This window comes from Dipteris shenzhenensis, chromosome 13 (assembly GCF_047967505.1).
Source record: "Dipteris shenzhenensis isolate YYH24624 ecotype China chromosome 13, Dip_SZ_1.0, whole genome shotgun sequence".
Taxonomy (NCBI): domain Eukaryota; kingdom Viridiplantae; phylum Streptophyta; class Polypodiopsida; order Gleicheniales; family Dipteridaceae; genus Dipteris; species Dipteris shenzhenensis.
The window spans coordinates 13,805,442-13,820,061 of NC_141608.1; the positions used below are offsets into that span (position 1 = coordinate 13,805,442).

Sequence of the window (14,620 nt, forward strand, 5' to 3'; positions counted from 1 at the left end):
GGATAGAAAGATGAACATCCACGACCAGGGATGACTTAACCTTAGGGCATTAGGACAGTAAAGATTCGTATTCTTATAGAATTGATGATATTTAGGACAAAAGAGATACGTATCTATTTCCATAGTTTTTATTTATCTATATTTTCATTTTCCTTACTCTTATTGAAATACTCATATAGAGACAAGAAAGAATGGTATGGTGACGGAAGGGAACGATTGAATTTGAAGAAGAGTGATACATCAAATTAAAATAGCATGAAAAAGAGAATAAAATATGATAGCCTATATGGAATCTAGGATAATCTAGGTGAGCTAAGAGTTGGTATGATTAAATAAGCATGATTATTTCAGCTAAGAGTTTGTTATGATTAAATAAGCATGATTATGTGCATTAATAAGGATAAGAAGACGTATATCCTATGGGATGTATGAAATAAGAAATACAATTACGTAGAGGGCTTGTATCCTCATAGCTTGCTTGAGTAAATGCCAATCCTAGCTTAATTATAGATAACAAAATTCTTATTGTGTGATACATATGGTATGCTTCGATAAAGTGTTCTATTAATGTGAACTGAATCGAAGAAAATTAAAGAGAAGAAAAAGCATATGACATTTTTGCTAAGCAAGAGGTTAGGCATGATTGTTTGGTGGTGGTAAGCTTTTCGCTCTAGTAGTTTCTTTATGGAATTGCTTTTATAGATAATTAAAAAAACAGTTGGTATGTTAGATAATATCTTCTATGTATTTCAAGCAGCTGAAGAAAATACATATTGGATCATTACTAGCTACAAAGTTAAATCAGAAACTTTGATGTGGGATTAGATAATGACGTACATATACCCTTCTGTTGATCACAGAATAGTATATGTCACTTATTGCTACTCTTATCAAAAGAAAAAAGAATTACGCTTTGTATTTGTTATTATTTCTCAATATCATACTAGTATGGAATGGTATAGATATTGAGGAATATGACAAATATAATTATTGAATAACATAAGCAATGAATAGATGTGGTATAGTGCTTTCTCTTAGTACCAGATAAGAATAATAATAATCTTTTATAAGTTTTGAATTGGCTAAATTTTGGTTAATGAGAGCCTAATATCTCTTGAAGAAATTTTTTGACCATCATGATACTTGATGAATATCCAAGAGATTACTCTTCACATCTCGAGTTGTTGACTCCGAAAGTCAAATACACAACTAAGGTCAGTTGCAATTCAAGCAAGAGGGATGTTACAGAATTGTATTTCTGATATTTCTTACTATGGAAATTATTTTATTTTAGTCAAGTGTGACTATGGCAAAGTATTCCATAGGAGCACACCGAACGCAGCGTGGGTCCTAGTGGATGCTTTGTGGGGTTTAGTTGGGGATGCCTAACTACCTATGTTTTTGCCAAGCTAGATGGTTAGTATTGTGGGTGATTCCATGTTAATACTAATGTCGCTAGTGTTACTAGTGCTATTTGATAGCAAGGTGTGTATTTTGATGTTTGTATATCAAGCGTACAATTGTGTTGGGATTAGTTGGTGTAATGATTCATCAATTGATTGTAACAACTAACACAATTGGCGACTTGAGTATAGATGATGAGTTGGATAACGAGGGATAGAGATGGTGAAGGTGATTTGGATTGATCGAAGTATATCTAATGCTATCAGAGGTGACATGGGATAGGTATAGTAGTGGGTTTGAGGCAATGTAAGTACTAAGGATTGTTTGTATGTACTTAAGATTCATTTATAATTAAATGTTGCCTTTAGCATGAGAGGTTAAGGTTCTTAAATGTATGATAGTGGGTTCCATTCAATGGTCCCCCTACACTTATTGGCCCTTCTCCCTCTTCCACCTCTTTCCTCCTCCCTTTTCATTCATGTTTCTCTCCCCATATGTATTTTATGTTCACTTGCTTTTTTCTATCCTAATTTATTGTATTCTAGTTTATTGTCATTTTGTGTTACTTTAAAGACATCTATATTATACACAATCGATGTTGTTATCTCTTTAGAAATTGATGCTCTCTCTCTCTACACATGTCAATCTTCAAGAAAGCTTTAAAAAATGAGGTTTTTAGAAATGAAGAAATTGCAAGTTGCTTGGCAAATGGGACGGGAGGCAAATGAACATGCAACTACCATATGGCGATTTAGCTATGCACATGGACTAGAGCAAAGAAGGCAACCATTTGTGCTTTCCATGTGGCTACAGGCTATCCATCGAAACTTGAATCATCCCGTACACATTTAGGTAGTGAACCCAAGCCCACTTTCATCACACTTAAGAGCCTTGACCACTAGGCTAACAAACCAATAGTGATACTTTCTCCACCACCTAAACTATAATCTAAGACTACTCCTTTATTTTGTATATCTTTCACACTTGCTAGGAACTCCACTTTCCACGAGGTGTAATCATGTTGTGCCACAACAACATGCAGGTCTCCTACGAAGTTTGAGAACACATGGCATGACGTAGTGAGGCAAAAACTCTTGTTCTGGCATGTGAAAAACACGCACCTTCAAATAAGAAATGAACGTATAACGTGCGCCTCAGAAAAGAAATACACCGAATTTCTGGGTTTTGAAATTCTGAGAGGAAACCTTTACTATAGCCTTCCCCACACAAGTCAGGTGAGGTCAGGCAAAAAACATCGAAATAATGAAGGCAGAGATCTCGGGCAGATCATGTGCTCTCTTGTGCTAACACACGGGGATTTCAGTGGTTGTGCCACCTTGTTTGAGACTTCGATGCCACGTAGGAGCCCCAGTTCTCACATAAATGCGGTGGGGTCGGAGTTTGTGCGATTGGGTGGCTCGAAATTAACCACGTGAGTTAGTGTAAACACCACATAAGATTTTGAACGCATGACCTGAATTTAGAAGCCCAAAGTTTAAACCATTTAAGACGTACCGTTCCTATTTCCTCCCATCAAGGACTTCATCGAGCACTAGGGTTAATTTTGTAATTGTCTCCCATTATCATGAAGCTCGATGTTAATGTTCTCCGATACCTTTCCAAAGATGAGTTTCGAGTGCTCACAGCTGTGGAAATGGGCATGAAGAATGTGAGTCTCTGCATCTTGCTTTCTGTGTAGTCTTTAGCTTCGATTGCGTAGCACCGGTGATTTTGTGTTTTTCGGGAATCGGGAACGATCGTCTTTCCGTTGCTTACGATAAAAACCATGCCGAAGTTGAATGTCGTTAAATACACATTTAATGATATTTTACAAGCTTCGGTAGCACACACGATATATTGTTATTTTGATTGCTGTATTGGCTTTGTGCAGCATGAAATTGTACCAACGGAGCTGGTCGAACGTATAGCTGGCCTCAAGTATGATTAATCTCTAAGTAGTCATTCTCTAATCTAGCTTTTTTTTAAATGCATCGATCTATGGGACCTGTTTTACCCATTTTTATGGTTCGATTCGATGATATTTCTTTTTCCAGGCACGGGGGAGCTTACAAGAATGTCAAGACTTTGTTGAAGCACAAGCTAGTTCACCATGATTCCTCCAAATGTTAGATTCCTCTGATATCATAGAAATGGATAACCTTGGACTTACATGGCATGCTAGAAATGTTACCCAATTTTTATGGGCTCTCCTCATTGTCTATATTTTGTTTCGTTACAGATGATGGTTATCGGTTGACCAACTTAGGTTATGACTTTTTGGCCATAAAGACAATGGTGAATCGAGGCCTTATAGTGGGTGTTGGGCGTCAAATAGGTGTGGGAAAGGAATCTGGTATATTCTTTTAACTCTTTAAAGTCTTGATCTATTCATGACATATTCGCAATCTGTCATGACCTTTCGCTTGGAAATAGTTGTGCTGGTTCACTACATGTTTAGAAGTTAATGCTTACTTTATGTAGATATTAATGTTGATGTTCGTTTCAAGTGAGATTTTGGACCAAATATTAGTGATTAAAAAATCTGGCATCAGCGTAGTTGAGGATGGGCCAGGTGCTCTACATGTCTATGCAGTAGCTGAATTTTGACTTGCTCCATGGCACTGCCGCATCATCAGGTTTCCAAATCCTAATTGTACACAAGGCTTTTTTTCCCAAAAGGGAAGCTGTATATCAGTTACATGGAATTTGGGAAAACTTAGAATAACAAATCAAAGGCATACCTCCCGTCAACACTCTTGTATGAATCAAAGCATGAACGTCTCGTATTCCCCTCCCACATCATCCTGTAGAGCTTGCACAAACTTTTTGAACTATGACAGCACAATTTCAACCCTCTGACAGCCTCATTGCCAATAAGAGACACGTCTTTGCCAATACCTCCAGAGTGGAAGGCACATCTTTCTTCTGATCCAACCCTCTCAATGAAAGGATGGCATTACAGCTAATGTAATACTCAGTAATAATCCTATTTCTGAGTTCTTTTTGTTCTCTGTTTGGAACTGACATGAAAAATTAGATTAGCTCTGAGATTGGAAGGGAGTTCTAACTTATAAGCTGCATCATCGATTTTCTAAATGATGTGGAAACAACTGCAATTGTGGGAAATCTTTGGATAAACACATAAGAGATAGCGTTTCTGATCACACAAAACTTTGCTTTGTCTTGAGCATGCTTATGAAATCTTTAGTCTGTACTAACATCTCTTGCATAAGATTGGTATCCTTACATAAGTATAAATGGATTAAATCTTTTAGCCGAATGCTTAGCACTATTATAGGCAGATCCCATCATTGGAAGGTACGTCTCCCAGTTTGATGGTTTCTTGGAGACATGCTCTAAGCAATATTCTCCACTACTTGATTCATTGTCTTTGTTTGCCCATCAGATTGAGGATGATCAGTTGAGCTTAGCCTTTATTTAGTTTCTAATTCCTCAAAGACCGCTTGCCAGAAGTGTTCAGTAAGGTCATCATTAGGCAAACCATAAAGTCTAAAGAGTTGTTCATTAAATTGCTGTTCTAAATCTGGTGCTTTTACGTTTGTCCTAGTAGGTATAAATCAGGCAAGTTTGGTATGTCAGTCATCATGTCCTTTGTTTTCTGCGGTAAGTGTGACAAAATCCATAAATACAGTTTCCCATACAACATCGGGAATATGTAGAGGATGCAACATGTCTTTAATTCAAAGCATTCTACCTTGTTAATTTGACATTGTTGATATTTTGCCAGATAGTCCTGGATATACACTTTTATTTTGATCCGATAAAAGTTTTGCTTGACCAAGCCATAGGTCCATTTTATACGAGGATGACCTGCACTAGGACTGTCATGACAATTCATATAAGATTATTTTTAAAATGTCATCCTTCTCAGGTATTTACGCTTTTCGTTTATGGAATAACAATCCATCATGGATGTATACTGATTTCTAAGCTCATTCTCTAAAGGTAACATTTTCTCCATCATGAGAATGTTATCCACTCTAGAGTTACCATCGTGGACTTCGTGCCAGATCTGACCGAAATACATAGTCGCTTGCATTGGTAGGATCAAGTTTCTATCTCGCCTTTACGGTATCTAATCTGGAAATTAGCATTAACTTTGCGCATCTCCTTTTAAGTCAGGTTGGTTACAAAATAACTAAGGGTTTCATGATCAATCATCAACTATAACCTCAAAAGTTGAGCCATATAAATAAATGTCTCCATACCTTTAAGGCATGTATCACCGAATGTAGCTCTTTTTCTTTCATGTAAGACTTTAGCTGAGCATCATTCAACTTCTTACTTTTGAAGGTACCTGGTCTCTCGTCTTAAAATAGAGTAGCACTTATTGCAAAGTCACTTGGCTTGTAAGGATCTAAAATGGCTAGCATAAGTGCAATAGTAAGAAGATGTTTTCAAAGTTTTGAAACTATCGTTCAAATCATTATTCCAACTTATAGCTTGTGGCTTTTCTTGGGAGCCCCCTTAAGAAATTTGGTTAATGGGAGAGTTATTTGAGCATAATTCCGAAGGAATACGGTAAAGTCTAGAGCCTATAACCGTCTGAGGGATAGGCCATTCCAATATCTTTCTAACCTTGGCACCATTTATACCATGGTTACTACCAACATATGGGCTTTGCAGTGTGAGCTTGTGACATGTTGAGGGAGTAGGAGAGTGGAGACTCAAGCAATAGATCACTGTCATGCGTGGGTATAAATGTCAACAAAATGCCCAGAATTGATGTGAATTTGGACTTAAGCGTTTTGTTAACGTGCATAATTTCAAATGTTAGATGTTTCAAACGTTTGGAGTTGTGCTATCAAAGCACCGTTTTTTGGAGTTTTGAAACGTGCTTTTAAAAAAATGTTTCCAAACTTTTGATAACCCTATCAAACGAGGCAACTTTTGCAGTTCTGTGCATGGGAAAAATTCCAGCCTCTAATCTTCAGGTAAATTTGGAAGAATGTGCATTCTAATTATGTAACTTGTAGGCTATCCAGGGTCACTCTAGAGTCTACAGATGTTTTGTTTTTTCTTAGCTATGTAGTAACTAGTTAGTAGTTGAGGGTCAAGACTTGACATTGGGGCCTCATTGATCAATGTGACAACTAGTTAGTAGTGAGTAGTCAAGGGTCAAGACTTGACATTGGGGCCTCATTGATCAATGCGAACTTGGAAGTTTGAAGTCACATTGATATTTTGCAACTTGTCAGGTGGAACGTGTAGGCTATTTTTTGAGGAATGGGGTTTCATATTTGACTTTGTAATTTTGTTTTCAATTTATGGGTCCAGGCCCCGAGCTTTGTAATTGTACGATTGGATACTTTCTAGACTTACAACGGAATATATTCTTTGACTTCAGTAGGTTCATCATATGAACTACTGATATATTCTTTGGCCGATCTCTTGGCTTTCTCAAAGGTTAACTTTCAATCTTATGATCTGTAGTGAGGTGGTACATGCCATAATTGTTCTTTTTAGCATGCTCATTTGCAACCTCTTGAGGTTGGTCCTTGCTTGGAGTTTCTTCCCCTTTAATTTGGACATTGGGGTGTTCTCATTTCTTGGCTCTTGGACCTTGTCCTCCTTAAAGGGGCCTTCACACTCATAATTGGGGTGATTAATTCGCGTAGTTGTATGCCCCAATTTGGAGTGAATTCATGATGAACATATGTGGTCTTTTACTATTATGATATAAAATCTTAGACCACTTATCGAAACTTTACCTTGGTTTTTCAAACTTTTCAAACGTTTGGAAAGTCCAAACGTTTGATTGTAACTATGATTTATATGAATTTCATCAGCAGAGATTATAGCCAAGATACAAGTTGTGACGCCTCATACAAGTTCTTCTACATCCTTAGAATATCAAGAACAATTCTAAGATGTATATCATGCTTCGCCAATGTTTTACTATAAAGTAGGATATCATCTAAAAACACCACTACAAACTTGTCCAAATAAGGCTGGAATAAATCATGGTTCATTTGTTTAAAGGTGGTAGGGCATTCATGAGACTAAATGCCAAGACTAGGGATTCATAGTTTCTAAACCTAGTTTTATAAACATCCTCTTCATCAATTTTTATTTGATGATACCCAGGTACGTAGATCAATTTTAGCAAAATATTTAGCAATTGCTAATCGATCCACGATGTCATCCATTTTATTTTTATTTCTGATTGTGAGCTTATTCAATTTCACATAATTAACACACATATGTACCCCGTCATCCTTCTTATCAACTAATAATATTTGGATTGCGGATTCGCTTCGTCTATATGACCCATGGTCAAATATTCTTTAATTTGCCTTGTTATCTTCTTCAAATTTAGCTGATAAAGATTCCTAAAAACAGGTTGAGTGCTAGAAAGTAGATCATTTTTATGGTTGACACCTCAAGCGATTGGTAACCCATAACACAATGCTTTTGGAAATACATCAGCATAATCATTTTTAATTCTTTTGATTAATTTGTATTTGGTGATACCAAGTATGTAGATCAATTTAGTAAAATATTTAGCACCTGCTAATCGATGCACGAGGTCATGCATTTTATTTTTATTTTTGATTGCAAGCTTATTCAATTTCATATAATTAATACACATACATATCCTGCCATCCTTCTTATCATATAATAATATTGGTGCATCCCATGGGGATTTACTTTGCCTAATATGACCCATTATCAAATATTTCTTAATTTGTCTTGTTTCTCATCTTTTTTCTTCAAATTTGGCTGATAAGGATTCATAAAAATAGGTGGAGTGCCAGAAAGTGGTTCAATTTTATGGTCAACACCTCAAGCAAGTGGTAACCCATAAGGCAATTCTACTGGAAATAGATCAGTGTAATCATTCTTTATTCTTTTGATTAATAATTCCTCAGAATTATTTCTGTATGACATACAATAAGACACTAAAAAGAAAAAGGAACGGCTGTATGTTAGGTCTAAAAAAGAAATGGCTATATATATATTAGACGGCTTCAAATCAGCATCATGTGGTACATTTAATGCTTCCAAAGCATTTAATACTAAAAAATGGTTTAACAACATTACTTTTGACGATAATCACGTCCATTTTGAACAAAATGAATGGCATGTCTGTTATGTCTACCTGGCTAGTGTTATGGAGGCTAGGTTAGCCCAAGGTCATGTGTTCTAACCATGGAACAGTTAGGACACGTGGTACCTTTGGTACACTGAGGGGAGTCTTAGGCTTGAGACACCCTACATCTATATAAGGGAGAGCCATTGCTCACTTGGGTCATTCTTCGGAGTCTAGCCTCTTGCGAATGCCCAGCTAGGTTGAGACCTGTATAGGCCTGTGTATCCCTAATAACATCTGTGCACGGATGGGGCTGCATGGTGTGGGACGCATTGCCTTACTTGGGATGGACTATAGTCGGAGGTTGCCTGATCTCTAGCTGGGGGTGATCCACTTATGACTTCCATCATCTAGACAGTTTACTGGTCTTCTTCCATTGTTGGAGTCTCTGCATCAGTTTATGATCAATGAAAGTAGGAGTAGATCCAGGGTAAAAAAGGATGCGTACATGATGACCTAAGATTGTACTGTTAATTATAATTAAATCATTCATAACACTGACTACATTCCAAATCTAAAATTTCAATAGAGGAAACCATTGATCCACTTATGACTTCCATCATCTAGACAGTTTACTGGTCTTCATGGAAGAATCCTTGCTCAAACATTTGTGTTGCATGCTCGTGAAATATAAACGTTCTTTGTGTGCCTTGGCCAACTTCGCAGGATTGGTTCTCTTCTTCGAACGGCTAGCATTAGGTTGTCTTTACTGAAAGTAGATAAAAATTTTCATTTGTTCTTGAAACCTCCATTCTTTTTTCTGGCAGGTGGCTGCAATTGTGTCATTATGTCTTTGCAAACTGTATTACATCTTCTAGAGATGAAATGTTGTTCCTACGAATTTCATTCTGCTAGTTCCGCTGAAGTCCTCTTATAGACATGTTATGAATTTTAAGAGGATCCCTAGTGGGTACTTCTACACTCAAATCACCGAAACTATTGGACATAGTGATCCAAACGTTGGGAGTTCATTTGCAAGCGTGCTAATTTATCAAGTGATTAACCTCATCGCCTTTTTGAAAGAATCCTTTACAAAAGACTTCATGAAATTCATCCCATATGAGGAGTTTGTCTTCAAATCTGGCACCATGTAAGGGCTTTATTCTCCTTCTTCTCCCCGTCAAACGTCTTGGGGACAAAAGAAGGACTCGCAGAAGTATTTTATCCATCTCCAAGTCGTAGGGGGGAGCTCCTGGTTATCCACCGTATTCTAGAGCATTTGGCTTTCTTAAATCCCATCAAGACCTTGACTAAAATACCAGAAGGTTTTCTTTATAACAAGTTACTTACATGCAAAGTTGTACAGAACACATACCTTAGTACTAGTAAAGGGGACTGTCTACCTCTTTTACTCGCGGTCCAAATCAATAATAAAGAGCTTCTGCAGAATTGCCCATTAGACTATTACCACGCTATCAGCCACACACGAATACCCCTGTTGAAATTTCTCTATTTCAGAGCTAATTCTATGTGCAAAGCTGCCAGCATTCAGGCAGGCTTCACTAAATCTGTTCCAGCACCCGCGGTCTGATGTTATGTAGTCTGTCCCCAACAGGTATTCTGCGCAGAAATCGCAGAGCCCAGAGTGTGCATGGGCAGGCTGGCCTCTGCTTCCACAGTCTGCTCGGTGTGTTGATACACGTGCGGAGATGGCAGACTGCACGTTGCACAGTCTGCCCTGTGTGCTCTTGTGCATGCACTGTCGGAAGTAATACCACCAGACTGCACTTGACTGCAGTGGTCCAGCACTTGCAGTCTACAGCAATCATGACCAAGTATAGCAAGGCTCTTTACTTGGTCCCTTAGACAAAGCTTTAGATGGGTGGAAAAATTAATGAGCTCGTAGTCCCTCTGATCATGAACAAACACTGTCTGCCCAAACTTCAAATGAAATCTGTCTCAACTTCCACCTTGGATCTGCAATGTAACTTTGCATTTCTGAAGCCTATCTTGACTCTCGCAAAGCGAGATCACCAAGAAGCCAAAAATCTGGTAATAAGGCTCGTCAGGCTTCATTTGTTTTCTTTGTGAATACAAACGAAGCCTGATGATTCTATGGCACCACATGGCTTTTGTTATGCCAAAGAGTTGGACTTCAACTGCGCATGATGAACCTAACAGCACGTTTTAGTATAGCTGTGCTGGGACACTCATTTGCTGTTGGGTCAAGCGAGAGAGACTAGTATGAAAATCTTTGTATGGATGCTCAAGTCTGTGTGAGTACATGGATATATATGTGTGAGAGAAAATGTTTATACCATGGTCTACACCCACCTTTTGTTGCTAATGACATTAATGGGGATGTCATATTATCTTTCAATCTTGTGGGTGTACTGTTATGAGGTGGAAACTTCATGTTTATTTTGTATGGAGAGGATGAGTTTGGGTGTGTTCCTAGACTCATCTAGAGATATTTATAGTTTAACATGTTTAAGGTGGAGGAACCAAAAGGTTGTCATTACCAATGGTAGAGAAGCTCACTAAATACAATAAACAATCAGACATTCCTTAGTTCTCCGTTTTTGGAACAGAATTTCCTTTGATTGTTTCCTAGTTTATTTTTGTATTCAGTTGCTGTGTGTACAAAAAGATGACGAGTTGCATATTTCATGTTTTGTGACATGTGTGAAGACATCTTTGAAGTCATAGCAGAGGATGGGCGAACTCTTGCTTTGAAACTGCACAGGCTAGGTCGCACATCATTCAGGGCTGTAAAGTCAAAGAGGGATTACTTGAAGCATCGTACGAGTTTCAATTGGCTTTATCTGTCTAGGCTTGCAGCATTAAAAGAATACGCTTTTATGAAGGTCTAGCCACTATCAATTTTCTACCTTTTTGTGTTAACCAAAGGTCTGAATATGAGATCCTGGATTGAGTTAAGTGCAAGAAATACGGTGTAAAAAGGTAGTTGACCTTATAATGCTCACATTTGCTTCTCAGGCATTGGGTGAGCATGGTTTTCCGGTACCTGAAGCAGTGGATTGGAATCGACACTGTGTCTTGATGTCACTTGTCTCTGGTTATCCCATGTAAGTATACCTTTGTTTTTTCCAATTATAATTTGATGCATCTTCTTGTAGCAGACATGCAAATCTCTGTTGAGGTTTTCAAATGCAGTTGTGAGCTGCTTCACTATGTACAAATATAGGTATAGTTGCGATAGCATGCAGAACAGTTAGCAGCATAGCTTTTGGGACAGCAAGGGGAGCAGCCAGATGAGCAGCAGTAAAGCAGCCGACATTCCATGTCTGTAACATTCATGCCAGCTATCTGCTGAATCTTATGCGCATGCATGTGCTAATTGACTGAGTACAGAAGCACAAATTAGTTGCTCAACTCATCCTTGGTTTGCCTCCCCCCCTTCCTGCATAAGGTTTGTTTCTGTATTGATGAACAAAAAGGCTCAAATGATTACAATTATAAGGCAGACTCCTCTATCCAAATGGGGGGAAGCCTGGAATTTCATGTGGGATGAACTGTGGGGTTGTTCCTTCTCTGGTCTTGCTGCTCTACAGGCTGCTGCCTGGTGCTTTTGAGTATGCTGAACACTGAGCTTGGTGATGGGAAATGGCCCCTTGAATAGAGCTGAACCAATGCGATATACAAATCCCCTCCTCCCCCCCTTCGTTCATGATCTCAAGTTCATAGCATAATACTCTCAAAAAAAGGGGATATACACGTTACAGTCATCTAATTCAGAGCTTTTGAACTGAACAGAAGAAAATGCAGAAGACCTAAAAACTTCTGAGACATCCGCGTTTAGTCATCAGAGCATCCGCTCTTAAAACTGTACACTGTGAACTTACATAATATAGGGAGTTATGCGGGAGTGATGCCCTCTGATTTAATATAATTTAAACATCAACATGGAAGAAGCAAAGGCAAATCCTGCCTTTACAAGTTGCCCCCTCTCAGTTAATTGACAGCCATCCAGATCTTGATCTTAACTGAAACCGATGACATTCCATATCTGTTCTTTGTTTCATACCAATTCGCCTCTCCAGATCTCATCGTCAATTGCATGGATAACAGCCTTCAGAATCTCTGTCGGTTCTGGTTTGAATTCAGGCGGGTATTATGATGCAAGTGTTGACTTTGCAGTTGATAGTAAGCTTCATGCATACAGTTGTTGCACAGTAGTGTGACAAGGCAAAATGTGGACTTCTACAAACTGGTGTGAATTAAGAAGCAAAGGTTACATGTACTCTCCCATGTCCTCACATACACTCCAAAATCCAAGAGCCACATGCACACTCAGAGTAGAACATTCGCATGCATGACTTTTCAGCCCATGCATGAGCATGCAAACTGACATGCAACACAAGGATACAAATGCATGACCATACAAGGAATTGAACTGTACACATGCAGTCCTTGGGCAGCTTTGCATGCTCAAACATGCAATCAATCACATGCATGCACTCGCATGCAAGACTTCCAACATGTGTGTGCAAAGCACAACCACATGCATTTACAACATTGAGAGGATTCGGCTAGTAGCTTCCATCCAAAAGCTTTGTCAACTGCCAAAACATGCCAGGAACACCTTCTAGATGCTGATCAGCCCCGATAGCTGCTGCGTGCATGGGTGAAAAAGACTCCATACTTTTGATTGCCATCACTTTGATCATAAGAAGGCTGTGCAAACAGCCAAAAAATGACACTCAAGACATCATAGCTCGGCCCAGGTAACAGCTCGTCTATCTCATGGCAATATGAGCCATGGCGAACAGCGCTTTGGGCATCCAAAACATGCGCTCGTGCTCAGTACATAGGTTCAATTCACAGGTGTAACAATGACACAAAGACTGCATCATCATGACTTGTAATATTGTGGTAGATGAATTCATACTTCAACGAATCAAACCTCTTCTCCACACACTAGAAAACATCTCAATTGGGAAGATGAGCCTCAATGAGATATTCATAGAAACCAATCTGCATGCATAGGATAAGCCGGGGGTTTCCATTTTTTGAGCGAAAACCCTCAAGCGATGAGTGGAAAAAGGTGGGAGGGGTCAAAATATATAGTCTCAAGTCATTTTTGGGGAGCTCAAAATTCCAAATTATTTCAAGGAATATGTAAGTAAATATGAAGTATTGATGAATAGAGATATCGGACATGCAAATTTCACCTTGTGAAGTTTTCGTCCAAGTTGCGGCCTGTTGATATTGTGATATTCTTTCTATCTTAAATGGTGCGTGGCCCTATCAGCTAGATTTAGATGCTCGTTTGGGAGAGACTAAAATGGAATCGTTTAGAATTCACACCTAGCCTTCATCATGGCTGAGTTTGCCCTTCACCTCGGGAGTGCCGACAAAAAACTCAGTACGAAGACTTTGTATAAAAGGATGCTCAAGTATGTGTAGGTGTTTGGATTTGTATGTGTGAGAGCATATTTTTATACTATGGTCTACACCCACTGTTGGGCGCTGATGACGTTGTGTGGATAAAAATGTAAAATGTTTTTTACGTGTTGCATGCTGATGGGTAGGTGCATAGCTATGTACATAGCTAGTTGGTGGTGGAAGTGAGCTATGGACACTCTCAAGAGGACTTTTCACTGATGATATATTTTCTTGAGACGGTAGATACTTCTACAGGGACTTCTGGGAGATGATGAAAAGCAGTGTAGATGCATCAGGCATCCTAGAACATGTAGAGTCCCTGTGTAACTGGTTTTGGGCTTGGGATATTTTTATCTTTAGATGTGTCCTTTTGTGGTCCTCAGTGAAGGTTTTTTTTGTCATTGAGGGAGCTTCCCGTTAATGTGGAGTCTACATTTGTGAAGTATATGTGCCCTGGGTGAGTGCCTATGACAAGTATGCGGGTTTTTATGGGCTTGAGGAGGTTTGTCATCAGTGAAATTTGAAGTGGAGGTGCTAGATTTTTGCCTTGGTACTAGTATTTCTTCAGTGTGTGGATAGAGTGGTCTTAAAAAATTATGACGTGGCTATTTGTGAGAGAAGGAAATCCATGCAAGCAAGCCTGGAAAGAGGAGCTTTCGGAGGAAGGAAAGAGCACGTACGTATGTGTATGTGTGTATATATATATATATATATATATATGTATATATGTATATGTGTGTGTGTGTGTGTGTG

The 14,620-nt window shown here is 38.7% G+C and overlaps 1 protein-coding gene across 1 annotated transcript in view; it reads left to right on the forward strand.

Moving 5' to 3' along the window:
• Window positions 1-2,932: 2,932 nt before the first annotated feature.
• LOC147895059 (protein serine/threonine kinase) overlaps window positions 2,933-14,620 on the forward strand; it is a 61,032-nt gene continuing 49,344 nt past the window's right edge. Inside the window, exons 1-6 of the mRNA XM_087383567.1 lie at window positions 2,933-3,073; window positions 3,296-3,342; window positions 3,459-3,529; window positions 3,644-3,757; window positions 11,150-11,325; window positions 11,459-11,547. Of these exons, the coding sequence (XP_087239693.1) occupies window positions 2,990-3,073; window positions 3,296-3,342; window positions 3,459-3,529; window positions 3,644-3,757; window positions 11,150-11,325; window positions 11,459-11,547 (581 nt within the window). The 5' untranslated portion in view covers window positions 2,933-2,989. The remainder of the gene's footprint in view (window positions 3,074-3,295; window positions 3,343-3,458; window positions 3,530-3,643; window positions 3,758-11,149; window positions 11,326-11,458; window positions 11,548-14,620) is intronic.